The sequence below is a fragment of the Hirundo rustica genome, chromosome 30, assembly GCF_015227805.2.
Source record: "Hirundo rustica isolate bHirRus1 chromosome 30, bHirRus1.pri.v3, whole genome shotgun sequence".
NCBI classification, from domain to species: Eukaryota; Metazoa; Chordata; class Aves; order Passeriformes; family Hirundinidae; genus Hirundo; species Hirundo rustica.
The window spans coordinates 995,999-1,022,966 of NC_053479.1; the positions used below are offsets into that span (position 1 = coordinate 995,999).

At 58.7% G+C, this 26,968-nt stretch overlaps 3 protein-coding genes across 3 annotated transcripts in view; 1 reads left to right on the top strand and 2 right to left on the bottom strand.

Annotated features, from left to right (window-relative positions):
* LOC120764389 (extended synaptotagmin-1) overlaps positions 1–1,135 on the top strand; it is a 5,893-nt gene extending 4,758 nt beyond the window's left edge. Inside the window, exon 7 of the mRNA XM_040088342.1 lies at positions 1,097–1,135. Coding sequence (XP_039944276.1) covers positions 1,097–1,135 — 39 coding nt within the window. The remainder of the gene's footprint in view (positions 1–1,096) is intronic.
* A 263-nt stretch (positions 1,136–1,398) lies between these two features.
* On the bottom strand, positions 1,399–11,083 carry ANKRD52 (ankyrin repeat domain 52). The gene is made up of 10 exons (XM_058423793.1): positions 11,017–11,083; positions 9,509–9,626; positions 8,205–8,273; positions 7,333–7,473; positions 7,126–7,194; positions 6,537–6,605; positions 5,790–5,901; positions 4,142–4,213; positions 2,525–2,726; positions 1,399–1,490 (listed from the first exon to the last, which is right to left on the bottom strand). Exons 1-10 carry the CDS (start codon positions 11,081–11,083, stop codon positions 1,399–1,401), a joined length of 1,011 nt encoding a protein of 336 aa, XP_058279776.1.
* A 573-nt stretch (positions 11,084–11,656) lies between these two features.
* Positions 11,657–26,040, bottom strand: LOC120764452 (serine/threonine-protein phosphatase 6 regulatory ankyrin repeat subunit C). Its single transcript, XM_040088433.2, has 10 exons — positions 25,953–26,040; positions 22,576–22,659; positions 21,500–21,578; positions 20,315–20,385; positions 17,941–18,141; positions 17,070–17,157; positions 16,212–16,354; positions 14,617–14,829; positions 12,768–12,846; positions 11,657–11,775 (listed from the first exon to the last, which is right to left on the bottom strand). The coding sequence occupies exons 1-10, from the start codon at positions 25,977–25,979 to the stop codon at positions 11,657–11,659; spliced, it is 1,104 nt and encodes a 367-aa protein (XP_039944367.1). The 5' UTR covers positions 25,980–26,040.
* Positions 26,041–26,968: the final 928 nt, after the last annotated feature.

Sequence of the window (26,968 nt, forward strand, 5' to 3'; positions counted from 1 at the left end):
GCCCAGAGAGGAGCCGGGAACGGCCCCGATCGGGAATTCCCTGTGCCCGGAGAGCAACCGGGAACGGCCCCGATCGGGAATTCCCTGTGCCCGGAGAGCAGCCGGGAACGGCCCCGATCCAGAATTCCCTGTGCCCAGAGAGGAGCCGGGAACGGCCCCGATCGGGAATTCCCTGTGCCCGGAGAGCAACCGGGAACGGCCCCGATCGGGAATTCCCTGTGCCCGGAGAGCAGCCGGGAACGGCCCCAAATTGGGAATTCCCTGTGCCTGGAGAGGAGCCGGGAACAGCCCCAAATTGGGAATTCCCTGTGCCCAGAGAGCAGCCGGGAACGGCCCCGATCGGGAATTCCCTGTGCCTGGAGAGGAGCTGGGAACGGCCCCGATCGGGAATTCCCTGTGCCCAGAGAGGAGCCGGGAACGGCCCCGATCGGGAATTCCCTGCGCCCGGAGAGCAGCCAGGAATGGCCCCGATCGGGAATTCCCTGTGCCCGGAGAGCAGCCGGGAACGGCCCCGATCGGGAATTCCCTGTGCCCGGAGAGGAGCCGGGGAGGTTCTGGAGGTTCTGGGAGTTTTGGGCGCGGGTGGCAGAGGGAATTCCAGCTGGGTGGAATTCCTGTTCTGCTTCTGGGATGGTGGGAGTGGGGGTGAGGGAAAATCGGGAGTGGAGGTGAGGGAAAATTGGGAATGATGGCGAGGGGAAATCGGGAATGGAGGTGAGGGACACAAGAATGGAGGGACAATGGGGAACGGTGCTGAGGGACAGTTGGGAATGGAGGTGAGGGAAATCAGGAATTGGGGTGAGGGGCAATCGGGAATGGGGGTGAGGGAAATCAGGAATGGTGGTGAGGGAAAATTGGGAATGGGGGTGAGGGAAAATTGGGAATGATGGCGAGGGGAAATCGGGAATGGAGGTGAGGGACACAAGAATGGAGGGACAATGGGGAACGGTGGTGAGGGACAGTTGGGAATGGAAGTGAGGGAAATCAGGAATTGGGGTGAGGGGAAATCAGGAATGGGGGTGAGGGAAAATCGGGAACGAGGATAAGGAAAAATCAGGAATGGCAGCGAGCCCTCTGGGTTAAGACACTCCGGCAGGAAGAAATGCAAGGTTCCCGCGCCGAGCACGCGGGATGAACCGAGCACATTCCCGCTCCCGCCGCCCCGCACCCTCGGGAAGGAGGAGGAAGAGCTGGGAACGCTGAGCAGAAACTTCGGGGTTTTTAAGATTATTCCCCCCCCTCTCACTATTTTATCCGTAATAAACCCTAATTAATGAACGAACCCTAAACAAACCCTAACTAATCCGATTATCCCCGGCCCGTTTTGCCCGTGCCGGGGTCTCTCCGGGTCCTCGTCCCGCTCCTCCCGGGGGCCCCGGTGGCACCCGGGGGTGGCACTCACTGGCCGTGGATGTCCATGACGTCGGTGATGTCCGCCCGCTCGCCGCTGTCGATCAGCAGGTGCAGGGAATCCGTGTTCCCGTTGGCAGCTGGGCACGGGCACGGGGAGAGGAGCGGGGAAATGGGGTGGGGGAATGGGGTCGGGGAAATGGGGTGGGGGAAATGGGGTGGGGGAATGGGATGGGGGAATGGGGTCGGGGAAATGGGATCAGGAAAAGAGGGGTCGGGGAAATGGGGTGGGGGAATGGGGTCAGGGAAATGGGATTGGGGAAATGGGATCGGGGAAAGAGGGATCAGGGAAAAGAGGGATCGGGGAAATGGGATGGGAGAATGGGATCGGGGAAATGGGATCGGGGAAATAGGATGGGGGAATGGGGTCAGGAAAAGAGGGATCGGGGAAATGGGGTGGGGGAATGGGGTCGGGGAAATGAGGTCAGGAAAAGAGGGGTCGGGGAAATGGGGTGGGGAAATGGGATCAGGGAAATGGGGTCAGGGAAAATGGGATCAGGGAAATGGGATCGGGGAAATGGGATGGGGGAATGGGATCAGGGAAATGGGATCAGGGAAATGGGATCGGGGAAATGGGGTGGGGGAATGGGATCGGGGAAATGGGATCAGGGAAATGGGATGGGGGAATGGGATCCGGGAAATGGGATCAGGGAAAATGGGATCAGGGAAAAGAGGGGTCGGGGAAATGGGGTTGGGGGAATGGGATCAGGGAAATAGGATCAGGGAAATGGGATGGGGGAATGGGATCAGGAAAAGAGGGATTGGGGAAATGGGATGGGGGAAAATGGGATCAGGGAGATGGGGTCAGGGAAAGAGGGGTGAGGAAAAGTGGGATCAGGAAAAATGGATGAGGAAAAGAGGGGTGAGGAAAAGAGGGAGAAGAAAACAAGGGATCAGGAAGAGTAGAATGAGCAAAAACAGATGACGAAAAGGGACGAGGAAAAGGAGGACAAGACAAAGAGTGACGAGAAAAAGGCAGACGACAAAACCAGAAACGAGGGGCACGAAGAAAAACGACAACAACCCAGCGACGAGGAACAAACACCCCCAAACCCCCCAAAAACGACAACAAACCCCCCTCCCCGATCCCCCCTCCCCGCAGCCCCGGGCTCACCCGCGGCGTGCAGGGGCGTCCACTTCCTCTTCCTCTCCTTGAGCAGGGCGGAGGCGCCGTGGCTGGTGAGCACCTGCACGCACTCGCTGGAGCCGCGCTCCGTGGCCAGGTAGAGCGCGGTGCGGCCCCGGTGGTCCCGCACGTCCAGGTTCACCAGCGTCTCGGCCAGCGCCTTCAGGGCTTCACAGTGACCGTTGTAGGCCTGCCGAGGCCGAGGGCAGGGTTGGGAGGGTGGGTGGAGTGTCCGTGGGGCACCCGAAGGGGCCATCGGGCGGCCAGAGTGTCCATCAGGCACCCAAAGGGTCCATTGGGCACCCAAAGGGTCCATGGGGCACCCAAAGGGTACATTGGGCACCCAAAGGGTCCATGGGGCACCCAAAGGGTCCATGGGGCACCCAAAGGGTACATTGGGCACCCAAAGGGTCCATGGGGCACCCAAAGGGTCCATGGGGCACCCAAAGGGTACATTGGGCACCCAAAGGGTCCATGGGGCACCCAAAGGGTACATTGGGCACCCAAAGGGTCCATGGGGCACCCAAAGGGTCCATGGGGCACCCAAAGGGTCCATCGGGCACCCAAAGGGTCCATGGGGCACCCAAAGGGTACATTGGGCACCCAGAGTGTCCCTTCAGGAACCTAGAGTGTCCATCGGGCACCCAAAGGGTCCATGGGGCACCCAAAGGGTACATTGGGCACCCAGAGTGTCCCTTCAGGAACCTAGAGTGTCCATCGGGCACCCAAAGTGTCCATGGGGCACCCAAAGGGTCCATGGGGCACTCAAAGGGTCCATCGGGCGCCCAGAGTGTTCATTGGGCACCCAAAGGGTACATTGGGCACCCAGAGTGTCCGTGGGGCACCCAAAGGGTACATTGGGCACCCAAAGGGTCCATTGGGCGCCCAAAGGGTCCATGGGGCACCCAAAGGGTACATTGGGCACTCAAAGTGTCCCTCAGGTATCCAAAGTGTTCCTCAGGGACTCAAAGTGTCCATGGGGCACTCAAAGGGTCCATGGGGCACCCAAAGGGTCCATCGAGCACTCAAAGTGTCCATCAGGGACCAAGAGTGCCCATTTGGAACTCAAAGTGTCCCTCATGTGCCCAAAGTGTCCACTGGGCACCCGAAGTGTCCATCGGGGACTCATAAAGCGTCCCTCAGGCACCCAAAGTGTCCATCAGGGACCCAGAAATGTCCCACAGGGACCTAGAAATGTCCCACAAAGACATAAAAATGTCCCTCAGGTATCCAAAATGTCCCCCCGGCACCCAGAAATGCCCCTCCCAGAAATGTCTCCCCCAGAAAACCCTTCCAGGACCCTCCCAGGACACCCTGAGAACCCTTCCAGCACGCAGAACATTCCGGAAACCCTTCCAAAACCCTCCCAGGACCCTCCCAGGACACACTGAGAACCCTTCCAGGACGCAGAACATTCTGGAAACCCTTCCAGAACCCTTCCAGGACCCTCCCAGGACCCTCCCAGGACACCCTGAGAACCCTTCCAGCACGCAGAACATTCTGGAAACCCTTCCAAAACCCTCCCAGGACCCTCCCAGGACACTTTTAGACCCCTTCCAGGACGCAGAACATTCTGGCACCCTCCCAGGGCGCGCAGGCACTCACAGCTAAGTGCAAAGGGCTGACTGGGACGGTGCTTTCCACATCCTCCAGGCAGTTAAAGGACATTTCCAGGAGCTGCAAAGGGAAAAAAAGCACAAATCCGGGAACGATCCCGCGGAAAAATTCCCCCCCAAAAAAATAAAAGCCAAAATTTGGGGTGGGACATTCCCTAAGGGGGCTGGGGGTGCTGCTGTCCCAGAAATCCCGATTCTTCCTGGCTCGTCTTCCCCTCTTTGCTCTCTGATTGAGGTTTTTAGTTCAGATTTTCTCCCCAGATCAGGTTTTCCCTATTTTCCTGAGGGATTTTCCCTCTTTTCCTGGTGGATTTCCCTCTTTCCTTGGTTGGGGCTTTTCCCTCTTTCCTGTTTGGGATTTTCCCTGTTTTCTTGGGTGGATTTTCCCTCTCTTCCTGGTGGAATTTCCCTATTTCCTGGGATGGATTTTCCCTGTTTTCTTGGAGGAATTTTCCCTCTTTTCCTGGTGGATTTTCCCCTTTTCCTGGATGAATTTCCCCTCACTCCTGGCTGAATTTCCCCTGATTCCCGGATGGATTTTCCCTCATTCCCGGCTGAATTTCCCCTCATTCCCAGGTGGATTTTTCCCCTTTTCCTGGATGGATTTTCCCTCATTCCCAAGTGGATTTTCCCCTTTTCCTGGTGAATTTTCCCCCTTTCCCAGCTGGATCTTCCCTTATTCCTGGATGGATTTTCCCTCATTCCTGGTGGATTTTCCCCCTTTTCCTGGTGGATTTTCCCTCATTCCTGGCTGAATTTCCCCCTTTCCTGGATGGATTTTCTCCTTTTCCTGGATGAATTTTTCCCCTTTTCCTGGCTGAATTTCCCCTCATTCCTGTTGGATTTTCCCTCTTTTCATAGTGTATATTCCCTATTTCCTGGCTGAATTTCCCCTCATTCCCAGCTGAATTTCCCCCTTTTCCTGGATGGATTTTCCCCTTTTCCTGGATGAATTTTTCCCTTTTCCTGGATGGATTTTCCCCTTTATCTGGGTAGATTTTCCCCTTTTCCTGGTGAATTTTCCCCCTTTCCCAGCTGGATTTTCCCTCATTCCTGGATGGATTCTCCCTCATTCCCAGGTGGATTTTCCCCTTTTCCTGGTGGATTTTCCCCTCATTCCCAGTTGGATTTTCCCCCTTTCCTGGATGGATTTTTCCCCTTTTCCTGGTGAATTTTCCCCCTTTCCCAGCTGGATTTTCCCTTATTCCTGGATGAATTTTCCCTCATTCCTGGTGGATTTTCCCTCTTTTCATAGTGTATATTCCCTATTTCCTGGCTGAATTTCCCCTCATTCCCAGCTGAATTTCCCCCTTTTCCTGGATGAATTTTTCCCTTTTCCTGGCTGAATTTCCCCTCATTCCCAGCTGGATTCTCCCCTTTTCCTGGATGGATTTTCCCCTTTATGTGGATGGATTTTCCCCTTTATCTGGGTAGATTTTCCCCTTTTCCTGGTGAATTTTCCCCCTTTCCCAGCTGGATTTTCCCTCATTCCTGGATGGATTCTCCCTCATTCCCAGGTGGATTTTCCCCTTTATCTGGATGGATTTTCCCCTTTATCTGGGTAGATTTTCCCCTTTTCCTAGATGGATTTTCCCCCTTTTCCTGGTCTCTTTCCCCCGTTCCCGGGGGTCTCTGACCAGCTCGAGGTTCTGCCGGTTGCCGTAGGCGGCGGCGTAGTGGACGGCGGTGTAGCCCTGCTTGTCCCGCAGGGAGGGGTCAGCACCGTTGTCCAGCAGGAATTCCAGACAGCTGGAACGGGGGAAAAAAAAAAAAGGGATGGAAAAGGGAAAAAAATCCACAGGAAAATCCCAGCAGGCGCTGGGATCTCGCAGGAAGGGAAGGGCAAGGTTTGGCTCAGAAGGGCAGCGGAGGTTTGCTCTCCCTGAGGGTTTGGAGAGAGGAATTCCCAGGAAAATCCCAGGAAAATCCCAGGAAAATCCCAGCAAACTCACAGTAAACTCACAGTAAAATCACAGGAAACTCACAGTAAACTCACAGTAAAATCCCAGCAAAATTCCTAGCAAAATTCCCAGTAAACTCCCAGTAAAATTCCCAGCAAAATTCCCAGTAAAATTCCCAGCAAAATTCCCAGCAAAAATCTCAGTAAATCCCAGTAAAATCCCAGCAAACTTCCTAGCAAATTCCCAGCAAATTTCCACCAAAATTCCCAGCATTCCCAGTGAATTTCAGCAAATTCCCAGTAAAATCCCAGCAAAATCCCTAGTAAATTTTAGCAAATTCCCAGTAAATTACCACCAAAATTCCCAGCAAATTCCCATTAAACTCCCTCAAATTCCCATTAAATTCCCATTAAATTCCCAGCATAATTCCCATTAAATTCCCAGTCCATCCCAGTCCATTCCCAGTCCATTCCCAGCACTCACAAAAACGCCTCCTTCAGCCTGGACTCCTTCAGGGGCTCCTCATCGCTGCTTCCCGAGTGAGGCTCTGCCCTGGAACGTCACCGGTGTCACCTCGGGCAGGTGACAGCGCCCACGGGGACACCGCCAGTGCCAGCAGTGCCACCTCGGGTTGGTGACAGCACCCATGGGGACACCAGAGCCACCAGTGCCACCCCGGGTTGGTGACAGCGCCCACGGGGACACCGCCAGTGCCAGCAGTGCCACCTCGGGCAGGTGACAGCGCCCATGGGGACACCGCCAGTGCCACCCCGGGTTGGTGACAGTCCCTGGTGTGCTGTGTCCCCTCACTGTCCCAGTGTTCCCCTGCTGTTGCTGTCCCCACTGTCCCCGCTGTCCCTGCTGTCCCCCCGCTGTCCCTGCTGTCCTCACTGTGACCCCGGTGTCCCAGTGTCCCCACTATCCCAGTGTCCCTGCTGTCCCCACAGTGTCCCCACTGTCCCCCCACTGTCCCCTGGCATCCCAGCTGTCCCAGTGTCCTTGGTGTCCCTGCTGTCCCCACTGTCCCCGCAGTGTCCCCTCTCTGTCCCCACTGTCCCCCGTGTGTCCCCACCTGCGGTAGGTGTCGGAGGTGGCAGTGTAGTGCAGCGCTGTGCAGCCTTTGCCGTCGGGCTCGTTGGCGCTGGCCCCAGTGTCCCGTGTCCCCACTGTCCCCAGTGTCCCCACAGTGTCCCCACAGTGTCCCCCGTGTGTCCCCACAGTGTCCCCATGGTGTCCCCACTGTCCCCTGTGTGTCCCCATGTCCCCCGTGTGTCCCCACCTGCGGTAGGTGTCGGAGGCGGCGGCGTAGTGCAGCGCCGTGCAGCCTTTGCCGTCGGGCTCGTTGGCGCTGGCCCCGGCTGTCACCAGCGTCACCGTGCACTGGTAGCTGCCGTTGGCCGCCGCGTAGTGCAGGGGGGTCCTGGGGACACCGAGGGGACAAACGGGGCCTGAGGAACCCACCCGCGACGGGGGGACACCCCGGGGACCTTCCAGGACCTGCAGGAGCTCAGAACATTCTGGAAACCCTTCCAGGACCCTCCCAGAACACCCCAGGGATCTGCCAGGACCTGCAGGAGCCCAGGACCAGCCCTGGAAACCCTTCCAGGACACTTTGGGAACTCTTCCAGGACCCATCTGGAGCTCAAAGCACCCCAGGATCCCTTCCAGGATCCATAGAAAGCTCAGAACATTCTGGAAACCCTTCCAGGACCCTCCCGGGACACCCCAGGGACCTGCCAGGACCTGCAGGAGCCCAGGACCAGCCCTAGAAACCCTTCCAGGACACTTTGGGAACTCTTCCAGGACCCATCTGGAGCTCAAAGCACCCCAGGATCCCTTCCAGGATCCATAGAAAGCTCAGAACATTCTGGAAACCCTTCCAGGACATCTTGGGAACTCTTCCAGGACCCACAAGGAGCTCAGAACACCTCAGGAACCCTTCCAGGACCCACCAGAAGCTTAGAACTTTCCGGAAACCCTTCCAAAACCCTTTGGAATCCCTTCCAGGACCCATCAAGAGCTCAGAACATTCTGGAAACCCTTCCAGGACCCTTTGGGATCCCTTCCAGGACCCAGCTGGGTGTCCCAGGTAGGACCTGATGATCCCAGGGGTTTTTTTTTGGGATTTTGGGAAGGTCCAGCCCCGCTCACCTCCCGAATTTATCCCTCCTCCTCAGGTCAGCGCCGCTGCTCAACAGCAAATTCAGACATTCCACGTTCCTGCAGGGGGAGAGGAGCCGGGAACACAAAACTGTCACCTCAGGCACCCAGAATGTCACCTCAGGCATGCAAAATGTCACCTCAGGCACCCAAAGTGTCCTCCAGGAACCCAAAACTGTCACCTCAGGCACCCAGAAATGTCCCCAGGTATCCAAAAATGTCACCTCAGGCACCCAGAATGTCACCTCAGGTACGCAAAATGCCACCTCAGGCACCCAAAATGCCACCTCAGGCACCCAAAGTGTCCTCCAGGTACCCAAAATATCACCTCAGGTACCCAGAATGTCACCTCAGGCACCCCAAGTGTCCTTTAAGCACCCAGAAATGTCCCCCAGGTACCCAAAATGTCACCTCAGGCACCCAGAATGTCACCTCAGGTACGCAAAATGTCACCTCAGGCACCCAGAATGTCACCTCAGGCACGCAAAATGTCACCTCAGGTACACAAAATGCCACCTCAGGCACCCAGAAATGTCCCCAGGTACCCAAAAATGTCACTTCAGGCACCCAAAGTGTCCTCCAGGAACCCAAAACTGTCACCTCAGGCACCCAAAATGTCACCTCATGCACCCAGAAATGTCCCCAGGTACCCAAAATGTCACCTCAGGAACCCAGGAACCCTTCCAGGACCTTCCCATCCCTGCTCCGAGCAGGCGGCTGCCCTCGCTCAGAGCCACGAGCAGCACTGTCCCCATGTCCCCAGGTGTCCCCAGGTGTCCCCATGTCCCCAGGTGTCCCCAGGATGTCCCCAGGGTGCCCCCAGGTGTCCCCAGGTGTCCCCAGGTGTCCCCAGGATGTCCCCAGGTGTCCCCAGGATGTCCCCATGTCCCCAGATGTCCCCAGGTGTCCCCAGGATGTCCCCAGCTGTCCCCAGGTGTCCCCAGGTGTCCCCAGGTGTCCCCAGGATGTCCCCAGGTGTCCCCAGGATGTCCCCATGTCCCCAGCTGTCCCCAGCTGTCCCCAGGATGTCCCCAGCTGTCCCCAGGATGTCCCCAGGATGTCCCCAGGATGTCCCCAGCTGTCCCCAGCTGTCCCCAGGTGTCCCCAGGATGTCCCCAGGATGCTCCCAGCTGTCCCCAGGATGTCCCCAGCTGTCCCCAGGATGTCCCCAGCTGTCCCCAGCTGTCCCCAGGTGTCCCCAGGATGTCCCCAGGATGTCCCCAGGATGTCCCCAGGTGTCCCCATGTCCCCAGGTGTCCCCAGCTGTCCCCAGGTGTCCCCGGGTGTCCCCGTACCCCCCGGAGGCGGCGGCGTGCAGACACGTCCTGCCCAGGCTGTCGGGGGTGTTGATGTCGAAGCCGGCGGAGAGCACGTGCTCATTGCTGAGCGAGGACACGATGCTGTACAACTGACCTGGGGTCACAGAAATGAGAGATTTGGGGTTTTTGTGGGGTCTTTGTGGGTTTTTGTGGGGTTTTTGTGGGGTCTTTGTGGGTTTTTGTGGGGTTTGTTATGTGTCAGAGAGGACACGATGCTGTACAACTGACCTGGGACACAGAAATGAGAGATTTGGGGGTTTTGTGGGGTCTTTGTGGGGTTTTTATGGGGTTTGTCATGTGCCAGAGAGGACACGATGCTGTACAACTGACCTGGGGCACAGAGATTTGGGGGTTTTGTGGGGTTTTTGTGGGTTTTTGTGGGGTTTGTCATGTGTCAGAGAGGACACGATGCTGTACAATTGACCTGGGGTCACAGAAATGAGAGATTTGGGGTTTTGTGGGGTTTTGTGGGGTTTTGTGGGGTTTTTGTGGGGTTTTGATGGGGTTTGTCATGTGCCAGAGAGGACACGATGCTGTACAACTGACCTGGGGAACAGAGATTTGGGGTTTTGTGGGGTTTTTTGTGGGGTTTTTATGGGGTTTGTCATGTATCAGAGAGGACACGATGCTGTATGACTGACCTGGGGATCAAAGAAATGAGAGATTTGGGGTTTTTGTGGGGTCTTTGGGGGGTTTTTATGGGGTTTGTTATGTGTCAGAGAGGATACAATGCTGTACAACTGACCTGTGATCACAGAGATTTGGGGTTTTTGTGGGGTTTTTATGGGGTTTGTCACGTGCCAGAGAGGACACGATGTCGTACAACTGAACTGAGACAGAGAAATCACAGATTTGGGGTTTTTGTGGGGTTTTTATGGGGTTTGCTCTGTGCCAGCAAGGGCAGGTTTGTGTCAGTTTCATCAGACACAGAAATCACAAATTTGGGGTTTTTACGGATCAGAGAGGACAGATTTGCGTCAGCCTGTGTCACACAAAAATCACAGATTTGGGGTTTTTATGGGGTTTTTATGGGGTTTTTATGGGGTTTGTCATGTGCCAGAGAGGACACGATGCTGTACAACTGACCTGGGACAGAGATTTGGGGTTTTTATGGGGTTTGCTCTGTGCCAGCAAGGACACGATGCTGTATGACTGACCTGGGGACACAGACATCACAGATTTGGGGTTTTTATGGGGTTTTGTGGGGTTTTTATGGGGTTTGTCATGTGCCAGAGAGGACACGATGCTGTACAACTGACCTGGGGACACAGACATCACAGATTTGGGGTTTTTATGGGGTTTGCTCTGTGCCAGCAAGGACACGACGCCGGGGGGACGCAGGGGCTTGGGTTACAGGGGACAGCAGTGGTCACCTGGGTGTCCCCAAGGTCACTTTGGTGTCCCCAGGGTCACTTTGGTGTCCCCAGGGTCACCTGGGTGTGGCTGGCAGGGGGACAGGGAGGGGACAGCGTGGGGACGCTCACCTGAGGAAAGCAGCTTTCGACAGCAGTCGGAGAATCCGAAGAGAACGGCCAAGTGCAGAGGGAACATGTCGTGGATCCCGCGCCTGCAGGGGAAGAGCAGCGGGGTCAGGAATTCCAGGAATGGGAATTCAGCGGGAGAAGGCTCTGGACAAGTCCTGAGGGAGCTGGGGAAGGGCTGGAGCAGCAGGAGGAGGCTCTGGAGCAGTCCTGAGGGAGCTGGGGAAGGGCTGGAGCAGCAGGAGGAGGCTCTGGAGAAGTCCTGAGGGAGCTGGGGAAGGGGCTCAGCCTGGGGAAAAGGAGGCTCAGAGAGGAATTTTCACCCCAAAACTCCCTGAGGGGAGAGCCAGGGTCAAAATCTGCTCCCAGGGAAGAGCAGGATGAGGGAAATGCCCTCAAATTCCTCCATCAGAGGCTGAGGATGGACACTAGGAGGAATTTTTCCATGGAAAACGCTGTCCAGCACGAGCCCAGAACACTCTGGAAACCCTTCCAGGACCCAAAACATCCTGGAAACCTTTCAGGACACGCCCCAGAACCCTTCCAGGACACAGAACACCCCTCCTAAGCCATCCCAGAAACACTTCCAGGACCCTCCCAGGACCCGCGGCGGCCCGGAAGGTTCCGGAAGGTTCCCGGTTCCTCACCTGGCAGTGTCAGCACCGTTGGTCATTAAGGTACTAATGAGCAGCTCGTGCCCGTAGCGGGCGGCAACGTGCAGCGGCGTGTTCCCAAAGCGGTCAGCGCAGTCGATCTCGCTGCCTGCAGGGGAATCCCGGGAATTACAGGGATTCCCAGCGTTCCAGAGCCGGGATTCCCGGGATTTCAGGGATTCACAACATTCCAGACCCGGGATTCCCAGGATTTACAGGGATTCCCAACGTTCCAGACCCGGGATTCCCAGGATTTTAGGGATTCACAATGTTCCAGAGCCGGGATTCCCAGGATTTTAGGGATTCACAGCATTCCAGAGCCGGGATTCCCAGGATTTACAGGGATTCCCAACAATCCAGACCCAGAACTCCCAGGATTCCCAACATTCCAGACCCGTAATTCTCATAATTCCCACCCCAGGGATTCCCCAGCATTCTAGACCTGAAATTCCCAGGGAGTCCCAACATTCCAGATCAGGAATTCCAGGGATTCCCAACACTCCAAACCCAGGATTCACGGAATTCCCACCCCAGGGAGGGATTCCCAACATTCCAGATCTGGAATTCCCAGGGATTCCCAACAATCTTGATCAGGAATTCCCAAGGATTCTCCAACATTCCAGATCAGGAATTCCAGGGATTCCCAACACTCCAAACCCAGAATTCCCTACATTCCAGATCAGGAATTCCAGGGATTCCCAACACTCCAAACCCAGGATTCACAGAATTCCCACCCCAGGGAGGGATTCCCAACATTCCAGATCTGGAATTCCAGGGATTCCCAACATTCCAGATCAGGAATTCCTGGGATTCCCAACATTCCAGATCTGGAATTCCTGGGATTCCCAACATCCCAGACCCAGAATTCCATCGCTTCCCAGAATTCCCACCCCAGGGACAACGCAGGGATTCCCAACGTTCCTGATCCAGAACTCCTGGAATTCCCAAGGCTTCTCTAACATCCCAGCTCCGGAATTCCCGGAATTCCCAGCCCAGAGACAGGCAGGAGCGGCCTGGGAAGGTCCCAACGCCCTCCTGAGCTCTCGGGAGGTCACAGAAATCCCAGGAAAATCGGGGATGGGGCGGGAACGAGGCACCGACCGTTCTGGATGAGGATCTGCGAGCGCGTGAACCGGCCGTGGATCGCCGCCATGTGCAGGGGGCTCTTCCCTTCCTTGCTCTGCGGGAAACAATCCCAAAAAAAACCTGGGGTGGGGCTCAGACACCCCAAAAACTGGCCAAAAAAACCCTGGGTGGGGCTCAGACAGACCCCAAAAACTGTCCCAAAAACCTGCCCCAAAAATCTTCCCAAAAAACCCCAGGTGGGGCTCAGACACCCCAAAAACTGTCCCAAAAAAACCCCGGGGTGGGGCTCAGACACCTCAAAAACTGTCCCAAAACCTGCCCCAAAAAACCAACCCCAGGTGGGGTCAGACATACCCCAAAACCTGCCCCAAAAAAACCCCGGGGTGGGGCTCAGACACCCCAAAAAGTGCTCCAAAACCTGCCCCGAAAAACCCCAGCTGGGCTTAGACACACCCCAAAACCTTCTCCCAAAAATACTCATGTGGGGCTCAGACAGACCCCAAAACCTACCCCAAAAAACCAACCCCGGGTGGGGTTCAGACAGACCCCAAAACCTGCCCCAAAACCTCCCCCAAAAAACCCCGGGTGGGGCTCAGACAGACCAGGATCCTTCGAAGGATCTTCAGTTTAACCCACTTTTAATTTAACCCATTTTATTCCTCTAACCCTGACTCCAGGTCACCCCTCATCTCCCAAACCCCGAATCCTGAGGGTTTTTCCCAATTCCCACACCTGGAAGTTGACGTTGGCGCTGTTGTTGACCAGGATCCTTTGAAGGATTTTTAATTGAACCCACTTCTAATTTACCCCATTTTATTCCTCTGACTCCAGATCACCCCTTCATCAAACCCTCATCTCCCAAACCCCAAATCCCGAGCATCCCACACCTGGAAGTTGACATTGGTGCCGCTGTTGACCAAGATCCTTTGAAGGATTTTTAATTTAACCCACTTTTAATTTAACCCATTTTACTCCTCTAACCCTGACTCCAGGTCACCCCTCATCTCCCAAACCCCAAATCCTGAGGGTTTTCCCCAATCCCTGCACCTGGAAGTTGACGTTGGCGCCATTGTTGACCAGGACCCTTTGGATGATTTTCAGTTTAACCCATTTTAAATTTAACCCATTTTATTCCTCTAACCCTGACTCCAGGTCACCCCTCATCTCCCAAACCCTGAATCCTGAGAGTTTTTTCCCAATTCCCACACCTGGAAGTTGACGTCGGTGCCGTTGTTGACCAGGATCCTTTGAAGGATCTTTAATTGAACCCACTTTTAATTTAATCCATTTTATTCCTCTAACCCTGACTCCAGGTCACCCCTCATCTCCCAAACCCCAAATCGCGAGGATTTTTCCCAATTCCTGCACCTGGAAGTTGACGTCAGCGCCGTTGTTGACCAGGATCCTTCGAAGGATTTTCAGTTTAACCCATTTTTAACTTAACCCATTTTCTTCCTCTAACCCTGACTCCAGGTCACCCCCCATCTCCCAAACCCTGAATCCCGAGGGTTTTCCCCGATCCCTGCACCTGGAAGTTGACGTTGGCGCCGTTGTTGACCAGGATCCTTCGAAGGATCTTTAACTGAACCCACTTTTAATTTATCCCATTTTATTCCTTTAACTCTCACTCCAGATCACTCCTTCATCATCCCTCATCTCCCAAACCCCGAATCCCGAGGATCCCGCACCTGGAAGTTGACGTCGGCGCCATTGTTGACCACAATCCTTTGAAGGATTTTTAATTTAACCCACTTTTAATTGAACCGACTTTTAATTTAACCTATTTTCTTTTTCTAACCCTGACTCCAGGTAACACCTCATCTCCCAAACCCCGAATCCCGAGGATTTTTCCCAATTCCCGCACCTGGAAGTTGACGTCGGCGCCGTTGTTGACCAGGATCTCCAGGCACAGGGCCCCGTTGGTGGAGACGGCGGCGAAGTGCAGCGGGGTGAAGCCCCTGTCGTTGGGCTGGTTGACGTTGGCGCCCACGTTCACCAGCTCGTTGGCCACGGCGTCCTGGCCCATGTAGCAGGCGATGTGCAGTGCCGTGTTCCCGAAGGAGTTGGGCTCGTCGATCTGCGGGGACAGGCGCGAGCTGCGGGCGTCTGCGGGGTTTGGGGGGGTCTGGGGGGTCTGTGGGGTCTGTGGGGTTTGTGGGGTCTGGGATCTGTGGGGTCTGGGGGGTCTGTGGGGTTTGTGGGGTCTGGGGGGGTTTTGTAGGATTTGTGGAGTCTGTAGGATCTGTGGAGGTCTGGGGGGCCTGTGGGGTCTGGGGGATCTGTGGGGGTCTGGGGGATTTGTGGGGTCTGGGGGGTCTGAGGGGTTTGTGGGGTCTGGGGGGTTTTGTAGGATTTGTGGAGTCTGTAGGATCTGTGGAGGTCTGTGGGGGTTTGTGGGGTTTGGGATCTGTGGGATCTGGGGGGGTTTGTGGGGTCTGAGGGGTTTGTGGGGTCTGGGGGGGTTTGGGGGGATCTATGGGGGTCTGGGGGATCTATGGGGTTAGTGGGGTTTGTTTGATCTGTGGGAGCTGGGGGGGTTTGTGGGGATTAGGGGATTTGTGGGGTCTATGGGAACTGTGGGATCTGTGAAGTCTGTGGGGTCTGTAGGGTCTGTGAGGTTTATGGGATCTACAGGATCTGTGGGACCTACAGGATCTGTGGGATCTATGGGATCAGCGGGATTTGGGGTTCGGGATGGGCGAAGGGGATGAGGGGAAGCCAAAGGTTCTGCTGCCACCCCGGGATCCTGTCACCAACCCAGGATCCTGTCACCACCCCGGGATCCTGTCACTGTCCAGGGATCCTGTCACCATCCCAAGGTTTCTGTCACCATCCCAAGGTTTCTGTCACCATCCCAAGGTTTCTGTCACCATCCCAGGGTGAAGGAATTTGGGTCGTGGATATGTGGGAGCAACAGAATCCAGAGGATTTTGGGATTCAGGGAGCGAAAGGGCAACTGGGAACCACTCAAAGCTTCTGTCACCGCCCAGGGGGAAGGAATTTGGTTCCTCGATCTCAGGGATCAACAAAATCCGGATTTGGGATTTAGGAAGGAAAAAGGCAATGGAAAACCACCCAGAGGGAAGGAATTTGGTTCCTTGATCTCAAGGATCAACAAAATCCAGATTTGGGATTTAGGAAGGAAAAAGGCAACTGAGAATCACCCAGGGGGAAGGAATTTGGTTCCCTGAACTTTGTGAGCAAAGTCCAGCGGATTTGGGGATTCAGAAAGGAAAAAGGCAGCTGAGAACCACCCAGGGCTCCTGCCACCGCTCAGGGTGACAGACTTTGGTTCACGGATCTGTGGAAGCAATCAATTCCAGAGGATTTGGGATTTGGGACTGAAAAGGCAGCTGAGAACCACCCCAGGTTCCTGTCCCCACCCAAAGCTCCTGCCACCACCTCTCCAGCTCCTGTCCCCGCCTGTCCCAGCCCCCGAGCCCGCCCCAGGGGTCTCACCTCCACGCCCAGCCTGAGGAGGTGACGCACGACCTCGATCTGGCCGCTGGCGGCCGCCGTGTGCAGCAGCGTGTAACCCCTCCTGTCCTTGCACATGACATCGGCCCCGCGCGCCACCAGCAGCTTCAGCACCTCCAGGTGACCTGCGGGGACAGCCGTGAGGGACAGGGGACAGCAGAGGGACAGGGGACAGCAGAGGGACAGGGGACAGCCGTGAGGGACAGGGACACAGGAGAGGGACAGGGGACAGCCGTGAGGGACAGGGGACAGCACAGGGACAGGGGACAGCCGTGAGGGACAGGGGACAGCAGAGGGACAGGGGACAGCACAGGGACAGGGGACAGCACAGGGACAGGGGACAGCCGTGAGGGACAGGGGACAGCACAGGGACAGGGGACAGCAGAGGGACAGGGACACGGGAGAGGGACAGAGGACAGCAGGGGGACAGGGACACGGGAGAGGGACAGGGACACAGGAGAGGGACGGGGGACAGCACAGGGACAGGGGACAGCACAGGGACAGGGGAGAAGGACAGGGGACAGCCGTGAGGGACAGGGACACAGGAGAGGGACAGGGGACAGCAGAGGGACAGATGGACAGGGGACAGCAGATGACCAGAAAGATGGAGAGACAGGAAACATCAGAGAGACGGGGAAATGGGAGAGATGGAGAGAAGGGAGAGAGGGAGAGGGGGAATGGGAGAGCAGGAGAGGGGGAATGGGAGAGCAGGAGAGGGGGATTGGGAGAGCAGGAGAGGGGGATTGGGAGAGCAGGAGAGGGGGAATGGGAGAGCAGGAGAGGGGGAGAGGGAGAGCAGGAGAGCAGGAGCAGGGGCTGGAAGCAGCCAGGAACACCCACCCAGGAAGGCGGCCCAGTGCAGCGGCTGCCGGTCCTTCTTGTCACACGTGCTGGGGCTGGCGCCTTTGTTGAGCAGCAGGTTCACCATCTGCGGGGAGCGGGGACAGCGTGAGCGGGGCCACCGCCATGGCCCTGACTGTCCCTGCCCACCCTGACATCCAGGGCCACCCCAATGTCCCCAGGGCCACCCCAATGTCCCTGTCCCTGCCCACCCTGTCCCTGCCCACCCTGACATCCAGGGCCACCCCAATGTCCCCAGACCCACCCCAATGTCCCCAGACCCACCCCAATGTCCCTGCCCACCCTGATGTCCCCAGACCCACTTTGATGTCCCCAGACCCACCCCAGTGTCCTCAGACCCACTGCAAATGTCCCTGCCCACCCCTATCCCTGCCTACCCTGACATCCAGGGCCACCCTGATGTCCCTGTCCCTGCCCACCCTGACATCCAGGAGCCACCCCAATGTCCCCAGACCCACCCCAATGTCCCTGCACACCCCAAATGTCCCCAGACCCACCTCGATGTCCCTGTCCCTGCCCACCCCAAGATCTCTGCCCACCCTGTCCCTGCTGCCCACCCTGACATCCAGGAGCCACCCCGATGGCCCCAGACTCACCCCAAATGTCCCTGCACACCCCAAATGTCCCCAGACCCACCCTGATGTCCCTGTCCCTGCCCACCCTGTCCCTGCCCACCCTATCCCTGCCCACCCTGTCCCTGCCCACCCCGATGTCCCCAGACCCACCCCGATGTCCCTGTCCCTGCCCACCCCAATGTCCCCAGACCCACCCCGATGTCCCTGTCCCTGCCCACCCCAATGTCCCCAGACCCACCCCGATGTCCCCGTCCCCGCCCGGTGCCCGTGCGCACCTCGAGGTGGCCGCTGTGCACGGCGTGGTGCAGCGCCGTGCGCCCGGTGCGGTCGGCCACGTTGACGGTGCTCAGCAGCGGCACCAGCGCCTCCACGCACTTGGTGGCCCGGTTGGCGGCGGCCACGTGCAGCGGCGTCTGCCAGTGCTTGTCGCGGGCGTTGACGTCGGCAGAGTGCTTCAGGAGCAGGTGAAGGGCTTTCTGTGGGGTGGGGAGAGCGGAGGAAAGCTGGGACACGGCCCCGGGAACCTCACCCAGGATCCGAACCCCTCGTGATTCCAGGGCGCTGGGAGTTCCGACGCCGTCCGTGCCCGCCCTGAAGCCACAGGTTTGTCTCGAAGGTGTTCCCACTGGGAAGGGTCCTGGGGATGGACTGGGGTGGTCAGGATGGCACCTGGGCTGTGCCAGCCGTGGGGACAGGGATTGTCCCCCAGTGCTGGTGCTGCTGAGGCACCTCCAGTGCTGGGTCCAGTGCTGGGCACCCCTGGCCACCGAGACACTGAGGGGCTGGAGTGTGGCCAGAGCTGGGGAAGGGCTGGAGCAGCAGGAGAAGGCTCTGGAGCAGTCCTGAGGGAGCTGGGGAAGGGCTGGAGCAGCAGGAGAAGGCTCTGGACAAGTCCTGAGGGAGCTGGGGAAGGGCTGGAGCAGCAGGAGAAGGCTCTGGAGAAGTCCTGAGGGAACTGGGGAAGGGCTGGAGCAGCAGGAGAAGGTTCTGGAGAAGTCCTGAGGGAGATGGGGAAGGGCTGGAGCAGCAGGAGAAGGCTCTGGAGAAGTCCTGAGGGAGCTGGGGAAGGGCTGGAGCAGCAGGAGAAGGCTCTGGACAAGTCCTGAGGGAGCTGGGGAAGGGCTGGAGCAGCAGGAGAAGGCTCTGGACAAGTCCTGAGGGAGCTGGGGAAGGGGCTCAGCCTGGAGAAAAGGAGGCTCAGAGGGGAATTCTCAGCCCACAACTCCCTGCCGCGAGAGCGGAGCCGCCTGGGGTCGGGCTCTGCTCCCGGGGAACAGCAGGAGGAGAAGGAACAGCCCCAGATTCCTCCAGGAGAGGCTCAGGATGGACATCAGGAGGAATTTGCTCATGGAAAAGGTGCTCAGGCTTTGGGAGTGCCTGGGGAAAAGGAGGCTCAGAGGGGAATTTTCACCTCAAAACTCCCTGAGGGGAGAGCCAGGGTCAAAATCAGCTCCCAGGGAAGAGCAGGATGAGGGAAATGCCCTCAAATTCCTCCAGGAGAGGCTCAGGATGGACACCAGGAGGAATTTTTCCATGGAAAGCTCTGTCAGGCTTTGGAAGGAGCTATCCAGGGAGGTTTGGAGTCCTCAGGGCTCTGGTGGGGATCGATCCCAGCTCGGATTTGGATCTTTCCCACCCTCAAACCTCCTGGGATCCTGCCCAGCCCTCACCTGGGCTGCCCCAGCCCCGTTCCCAGGTGGGAGCTGAGCGAGGTGGGCTCATCCCAGCTCATCCCAGCTCATCCCATCCCATCCCAGCTCATCCCAGCCCACCCCAGCCGGGAATCCTGGCTGGGGGAAGGAAAAACCCCGGAGCCACGGGAAGAAGCACGTGAAGGACCGGGAGTGAAGTTCCCCGGTGACTCAGCAGGGCCCAGGGGATGACAAACCCGACCCACTGACCTACATTTGACACTTATTTCCAGGCTTTGGCTTCCTGCCTTCCCCACCCTCTGCCATCGGGGCAGAGCTTCCAGGGATCCCCACTCTACAGATCTTCGCTCCCAGCACCCCAAAAAAACCCAACCACAGAGCGGGATCCAGGCAGGGAGAACATTTTGGGAAAGCTCCTCTGAGGAGCTGGGCGGGCCACAACTTCCCAGGTGGAAAAATGAGGGTGGACTCCCAAATTCCCAGGGAAGCAGCAGAGGGAGCTCCGTGTTTTAGGGATTCTCCACGCACATTCCCAACAAGCGCCTCCAGGAGAGGTGTTCACACTCGTGTCCCACCCCGCTGAGCAAAATCCCACTCGGGGATTCAGATCCCGGCTCCGGCCAACAATTCCTCCCTCTCCGAAGCGGGGCGAAGTTAAGCGGGACGAAACCAAAGCCACAAAAGATAAAGGCTGGGGAAATTTGCCAGGGAAATCTGTCGGAATCAGCTCCCGAGGGACAGGGTGGGAGCCCCCACATCCCTCCAGGAGAGGTGAATCCGGAACAAATCCCCGGGGAAGGGGCGAAAACCGGGAGGAGGAGACGAGAGGGACAGAGAGAAGACAGAGAGGATTTTTTTTTCTTTTTTCCAGCTCCCTCCAGTACTTCTCATTCCCCCAAAGCCCAAATGAGGGAAAGAAGAGGAGAACCCCCCCTTTTTTTTTACCCCTCCAGCAGCCCCCGTTCCCACAGGGAACGCCTCTCCCCGGAGCACCCACCTCGTGGCGCGAGGCGGCGGCGCGGTGCAGCGGCGTGAGCCACACCGTGTCCTTCGCGTTCACGTTAGCACCTGTGGGGACAAGGCAAAAAATAAAACCCCCTCAGCTGCCTCTCCCCGCTGCCCAGAACCCGACAGGAGGCAGGGAAAATCCCCACGGGGTTCTACAGCCCCGGCTGAACGTCCCAAACGTGGTTTGACCGAGCCCCGGGTGGGAATTTTCCGGAGTTTTCTCCCCACGCTGGGGTCACTCGGGATCGCGGCGGCCTCGGGGTTCCCTCTCTCCTCGCCGTGTCCCGAGGCTCCGGAGGGTGAGGAGCCGGGGGGGGGACACCCAAAATTCAACACACGAGGCAACAAACACGGAGTTTTTCCGGAGGGTGACGGGTGGCACGAGCCAAAACCGGGCAGAACCCCCCGGATTTTGGGGGATTTTCTCTGGGAATTGCTCCTCTGAGCATCCCCCTCCTCCAGCGCCACACATCCCCCTCCTGGCTCTGCCTCCACCTCGGCTATTTCGGTTCCAAGACGTGGAAACCTCTTAGGATTATGGCACTGTTCCCTAATCCTCCCCTGGCTGCCGCCCTGCGAGCTCGGGGCGGCCTGGAGGGGAGCAAAGCCCGTCCTGCTGCATCCCAGGGGTCTGGAGAGGGACTGGGGGGTCTGGAGAAAGATTGGGGGGTCTGGAGAGGGATTGGGGGGTCTGGACAGGGATTGGGGGAGTCTGGAGAGGGATTGAGGGGTCTGGAGAGGGATTGAGGGGTCTGGAGAGGGATTGGGGGGGTCTGGAGAGGGACTGAGGGGTCTGGAGAGGGATTTGGAGGGGTCTGGAGAGGGACTGAGGGGTCTGGAGAGGGATTTGGAGGGGTCTGGAGAGGGATTTGGAGGGGTCTGGAGAGGGATTGGGGGGTCTGGAGAAAGATTGAGGGGTCTGGAGAAGGATTTGGAGGGGTCTGGAGAGGGATTGGGGGGGTCTGGAGAAGGATGGGGGGTCTGGAGAAGGATTGGGGGTCTGGAGAGGGATTGAGGGGGTCTGGAGAAGGATGGGGGGTCTGGAGAGGGATCAGGGATCTGGAGAGGGATTGAGGGGGTCTGGAGGGATCAGAGGGTCTGGAGAGGGATTGAGGGGGTCTGGAGAGGGATCAGGGATCTGGAGAGGGATCAGGGGCAGCTCCCTGGGTCTCACCTGACAGGATGAGCAGCTCGAGGATTGCAACATCTCCGATGTAGGCAGCAGCATGGAGCGGTGTCCGGCGTTCTTGGTCCTGGAGAGGGAAGAGAGAAAATCCATCCGTGAGCTTGGGAAAGGCTGGGAAAGGGCAGGGAGAGCTTCTTCCTCCTCTAAGGAGGGGATGGATTTGGGAATGGAGTTGGGGAAGAGCTGGAGCAGCAGGAGAAGGCTCTGGAGAAGTCCTGAGGGAGCTGGGGAAGGGCTGGAGCAGCAGGAGAAGGCTCTGGAGCAGTCCTGAGGGAGCTGGGGAAGGGCTGGAGCAGCAGGAGAAGGCTCTGGACAAGTCCTGAGGGAGCTGGGGAAGGGCTGGAGCAGCAGGAGAAGGCTCTGGACAAGTCCTGAGGGAGTTGGGGAAGGGCTGGAGCAGCAGGAGAAGGCTCTGGAGAAGTCCTGAGGGAGCTGGGGAAGGGCTGGAGCAGCAGGAGAAGGCTCTGGAGCAGTCCTGAGGGAGCTGGGGAAGGGGCTCAGCCTGGAGAAAAGGAGGCTCAGAGGGGAATTCTCAGCCCACAACTCGCTGCCGCGAGAGCGGAGCCGCCTGGGGTCGGGCTCTGCTCCCGGGGAACAGCAGGAGGAGAAGGAACAGCCCCAGATTCCTCCAGGAGAGGCTCAGGATGGACATCAGGAGGAATTTGCTCATGGAAAAGGTGCTCAGGCTTTGGCAGTGCCCAGGGAGGTTTGGAGTCCCCATCCCTGGAGGTGCCCGAGGAAGGATTTTGGAAGGACCAAGCGAGGGATGGGGATGGGGAGGATTTGGGGAGAACCAGGACGGATTTGGGGAGCGCTGGGTGAGGGACAGGAAGGATTTGGAAAGCACTGGGTGAGAAATGGGAAGGATTTGGGAATTATCAGGCAAGGGACGGGGATGGGAAGGATTTGGAGAGCACCAGGTGAGGGAATGGGGATGGGAAGGGTTTGGGGAGCACGGGGTGAGGGATAAAAAGGATTTTGGAAGCAGAAAATGAGGGATGGGGACGGGAGGGATTTGGGGAGCCCTGAGTGAGGGACAGGAGGGATCTGGGGAGAGCCCTCACCAGTACATTGATGTTCTCCTTCTGATTGAGCAGCGACCGAACCTCCTCCACATCCCGGTTGAAGATGGCTTGGACCAGAGGGGGCTGCAAGGGACAGGGGACAGAGTGTGACAGGGACAGGGGACAGAGTGTGACAGGGACAGAGTGTGACAGTGACAGTGTGACAGGGACAGGGGACAGAGTGTGACAGGGGACAGAGTGTGACAGGGACAGGGTGACAGGGACAGTGTGACAGGGACAGTGTGACAGGGACAGGGGACAGAGTGTGACAGTGACAGTGTGACAGGGACAGTGTGACAGGGACAGGGGACAGAGTGTGACAGGGACAGAGTGTGACAGGGGACAGAGTGGGACAGGGACAGAGTGGGACAGGGACAGTGTGACAGGGACAGTGACAGGGGAACGGGTGTGACAGGGACAGTGATAGGGGACAGAGTGTGACAGGGACAGAGTGGGACAGGGACAGAGTGGGACAGGGACAGTGACACCGCTGGAACGGGCACTGACAGTGACACAGCTGGAAGGGGCATTGACAGTGACACCGCTGGAAGGGGCAGTGACAGTGACACAGCTGGAAGGGGCAGTGACAGTGACACAGCTGGAACAGTGGTGACAGTCACAGTGACACCGCTGGAAGGGGCAGTGACAGTGACACAGCTGGAACAGCAGTGACAGTGACACAGCTGGAACAGCAGTGACAGTGACACCGCTGGAAGGGGCAGTGACAGTGACACAGCTGGAAGGGGCAGTGACAGTGACACAGCTGGAACAGCGGTGACAGTGACACAGCTGGAAGGAGCGGCGACAGTGACAGTGACACAGCTGGAACAGTGGTGACAGTGACAGTGACACAGCTGGAACAGTGGTGACAGTGACACCGCTGGAAGGGGCACTGACAGTGACACCGCTGGAACAGCAGTGACAGTGACACAGCTGGAAGGAGCAGTCACAGTGACAGTGACACAGCTGGAAGGAGCAGTCACAGTGACACCGCTGGAACAGCAGTGACAGTGACAGTGACACCGCTGGAAGGAGCAGTCACAGTGCCACAGCTGCAGCCCCACGCCAGCAGCAAACCCCCGCTCCCAGCCCCACTCCCGGGCTGGATTTTCCAGCAGCTCCGCCATCTCTCCCGCTTCCCCCGGCACAACCCACACCGGGAACCTCCGGGAAATCCTCCCCACGTCCCCCAGCAGCGCCGACCTCTCCGAGGCTCCGCTCCTGCCCCCCGAAACTCGGGCACAGCCCCAAATCCCCCCGCCACAGCGACGACCCCTGAACCCCTTTCCTTGTTCCCAGGCCCGAAAATCCCGTTTTTCCGCAGAAAACCCCCCGAGGCAGAGCCGCTTTTGGGGCGCTCAGATGGCTGCCAGACCCCACGGGGCCCCGCTGAGGTTTTTTTTGGGACGCAGGGATTCGGGCGGCGCGACCCCACCAAAGCCGGATTTCATTTAAAGCTCAAAATCACCAAATCTGAGGGGGGGTTTTTTTTTTCAGCCTCTCCGAGCTCTGTCTGGCTGTGACCCCTTCCCAGGTTTGCCTCATCCCGAAATAAGGGCACTTCCAAGCCCGGGAACACATCCTGGGGTCAGGGCAAGGCTGCATCGTCCCCCTGGAACGCAGCGGCCTCGGCATCGCTTGTTAGGATATTTTAGAAATAAAAAAGGTTTTTTTGGTGGTGTTTTCCCAGAAGTAAATATCAAATGCCAATGAAAGGCTCCGGGTCTGGCACGTGGATGGGGTGTCCCGAAAAATAAAAGTTCTGTTTAAATCCGAGGCTGATCCCTCAGGTCTCCCCTTCCTTCATCCACTCCCAATCCCAAATCTTTCCTTTTTTCATCCTCAGCTCCTCCCAGGGCTCCCAAAATTTATCCCTGGATTAATTGTGGGGTCGGGGGGGGGGGGGTTCTGGCAGCACTCCCCGACCCCAAAACCCAGGGGATAAAAGTTGTTTTTGGGGAAATCTGTGGGTAAAAGGGATCAGGTGAGCCCGGGGTCAGCACAGCCACGGGAGGGGTGCCCCCAAAACCTGACGGGGACACTCTGAACCCCAGGAGTGTCCCCAAAACCTGACGGGGACACTCTGAACCCCACACTTGTCCCTAAAACACGACAGGGACCTGCTGAACCCCAGGAGTGTCCCCAAAACCTGACGGGGACACTCTGAACCCCACACTTGTCCCTAAAACACGACAAGGACACTCTGCAGCCCAAGAGTGTCCCCAAAACCTTACAGCCACATCCAGAACCCCAAATGTGTCCCCAAAACCCGATCAGGACACCCTGCACCCCCCAAAAAAGTCCCTAAAGCGTAACAGGGACACTCTGGAACCCAGGAGCGTCCCCAGATCCTAATGGGGATGCCCTGAACCCCAACTGTGTCCTTAAAACATTACAGGGACACTCTGCACCCCAGAGGTGTCCCCAAAACCCGACAGAGACACTCTGCACACCAAGGGTACCCCCAAAACTCCCTGGGGACACCCTGCAGCCCGAGGGTGTCCCAAAAACTCGATGAGAACACCCTGCACACCACTGGTGTCCCTAAAACCCCTCTGAGGCCGCCCTGCACCCCTAAAATTCACTGGGGAGGCAGAAGGAAGCAGGGTCAGGGGCTGGGATCCCTCCTTGACACTCCCTGACCCAGGAGGTTTCAATCCCATGATTTTGCCATTCCCGGGGCTCTCCCGTTCCCGATCCAGGGCGTCCCAACCCCAAGGTTCCCGATTCAGGGGGTCCCATTCCCGGGGCTCTCCCGGGCCAGGATCCCCCTTTGATGCTTCACGTTCCCGGGCCAGAGAACCTCGGGGCTCTCCCGTTCTCGGTCCCGGGGGTCTGAGGGTCCCATCCCCGGTGTTCTCCCGTTCCCGGTCCCGGGGGTCTCTCCCGAGGGTCCCAGTCCCGGTGTTCTCCCGCTCCGCTCCAGGCTCTCCCATTCCCGGTGTTCTCCCGTTCCCGGTCCCGGGGGTCTCTCCCGAGGGTCCCATCCCGGTGTTCTCCCGTTCCCGGCCCTGTCGGTCTCTCCCGAGGGTCCCATCCCCGGCGCTCTCCCGCTCCGCTCCAGGCTCTCCCCTCCCGGGCGCTCCCCCGTTCCCGGCCCGGGCCGTCCCGGCCGCGCTGGGCCCGGCAGGCGCGGGCAGAGCGGGGTTCCAGCAGCGACCCCCGCCCGTCCCGGGGCTGCGGCGGTGCCGGGAGAGGCGGGGAGGGCTCGGCGGAGCGGGGCCCGTGGCCTGGGGCGGCGCCGGGCCGGGCCCGGTGGCGGAGCCGCGCTAGGCCGCAAATCCCCGGGCTGCCGTAGCGGCGCGGCCCGGGCGAGGCGCGGCGGCGGCGGCGAGGCGGGGAAGCAAAGGAAGGGGAGGACGGGGCGGCGGCCGTACCTGGTCCGTGATGCTGAGAACCCCCATGTCGGGGCCGCCCTCAGCGCCCAGCTCCCGGCATCGGGTCCGGCCGCGGCGGCTCCGCTCGGGCGGCTGCGGGGCGGGGATGGAGCGCCGGGGATGCGCCGCCCACCGCCCCGGAGCGCCGCCGCCGACGGCGAGGGGCGGCCCGGGGGCAGCGGCATCGCCCCGCGGGAACCGGGCTGCGCAGGCGGAGGGGCCGGGGGTCAGCGGCTGCTGTGGGTGTGCGGGATTCCCGCTGCGAGACCCCAGAGAAGGGGATGGAGGTGGCGCATGGGTGACCCCCGGGAGCCTCTCCCGTCGCTCCAGAGCTCTCTGGGCCGGGGGAGCTGCTGGGCAGGGATCCCCCAGAGCCAGCAGCGGCTGCCTTGGGACGGGATTGCCACGGGGGAGACCCCGCGGAGCGGGGTGGAGGTGGTAATTAATGGGTGAGCCCCGGGAGCCTCTCCCACCATCCCAGCGCTTTTCGGGATGGAGGAGCCGCTACGTGGGACCCCCAGCAGCCACCCAGGGACAGGATTATCGCCTGTCAGATCCCGCAGAACAGCACACGGAGACCCCCGGGAGCCTCTCCCACCGCCCCAGCGCCCTTTGCTGGGCAGGGACCCCCGGAGGGGAATCCTGTCCCTGGGTGGCTGCCGGGGGTCCCAGGACAGCAGCTCCCACAGCTCAGAGAGTGGTGGGGCGATGGGAGAGGGGCCCAGGGGTGTCCCATTGCCACCTCCATCCCCCTCTGTGGGGTCTCTGCAGAGGGAATCCCATCCCCGGTGGTCCCGGGGGTCCCTGAGCAGGGAGTGCCCCGGTCCAAACCCATCCCGTGACCTCCGGGCGAGGTTCCCGGGGCTCGGGGGGGATCACGGGCCCGGCTGCAGCTCCGAGCTCCCCCCGGCTCCGAGCGGTGCCGGAGCTGGGTTGGACTGGGCTGGACTGGGGGGCGCTGGGCCACACCGTTCCGGCAGCCACGGTGAATTCCCGGTGTCTCGGCTCCTCTGCTC

What these genes read in the sequence shown, in the direction of transcription:
- ANKRD52 (XM_058423793.1), bottom strand. Translation starts at nt 11,083, where the DNA reads ATGTTCCCTCTGCACTTGGCCGTTCTCTTCGGATTCTCCGACTGCTGT. An exon ending in CACGCCGCCGCCTCCGGGGG is followed by an intron (nt 8,274 to 9,508) that starts GTACGGGGACAC and finishes CTCCCCCTGCAG; the next exon opens with GAACGTGGAATGTCTGAATT. An exon ending in AGGAGGGATAAATTCGGGAG is followed by an intron (nt 7,474 to 8,204) that starts GTGAGCGGGGCT and finishes CGGTGTCCCCAG; the next exon opens with GACCCCCCTGCACTACGCGG.
- LOC120764452 (XM_040088433.2), bottom strand. Translation starts at nt 25,979, where the DNA reads ATGGGGGTTCTCAGCATCACGGACCAG. An exon ending in TTCTCAGCATCACGGACCAG is followed by an intron (nt 22,660 to 25,952) that starts GTACGGCCGCCG and finishes TGTCCCTTGCAG; the next exon opens with CCCCCTCTGGTCCAAGCCAT. An exon ending in CGAGCTGCTCATCCTGTCAG is followed by an intron (nt 20,386 to 21,499) that starts GTGAGACCCAGG and finishes TTGTCCCCACAG; the next exon opens with GTGCTAACGTGAACGCGAAG.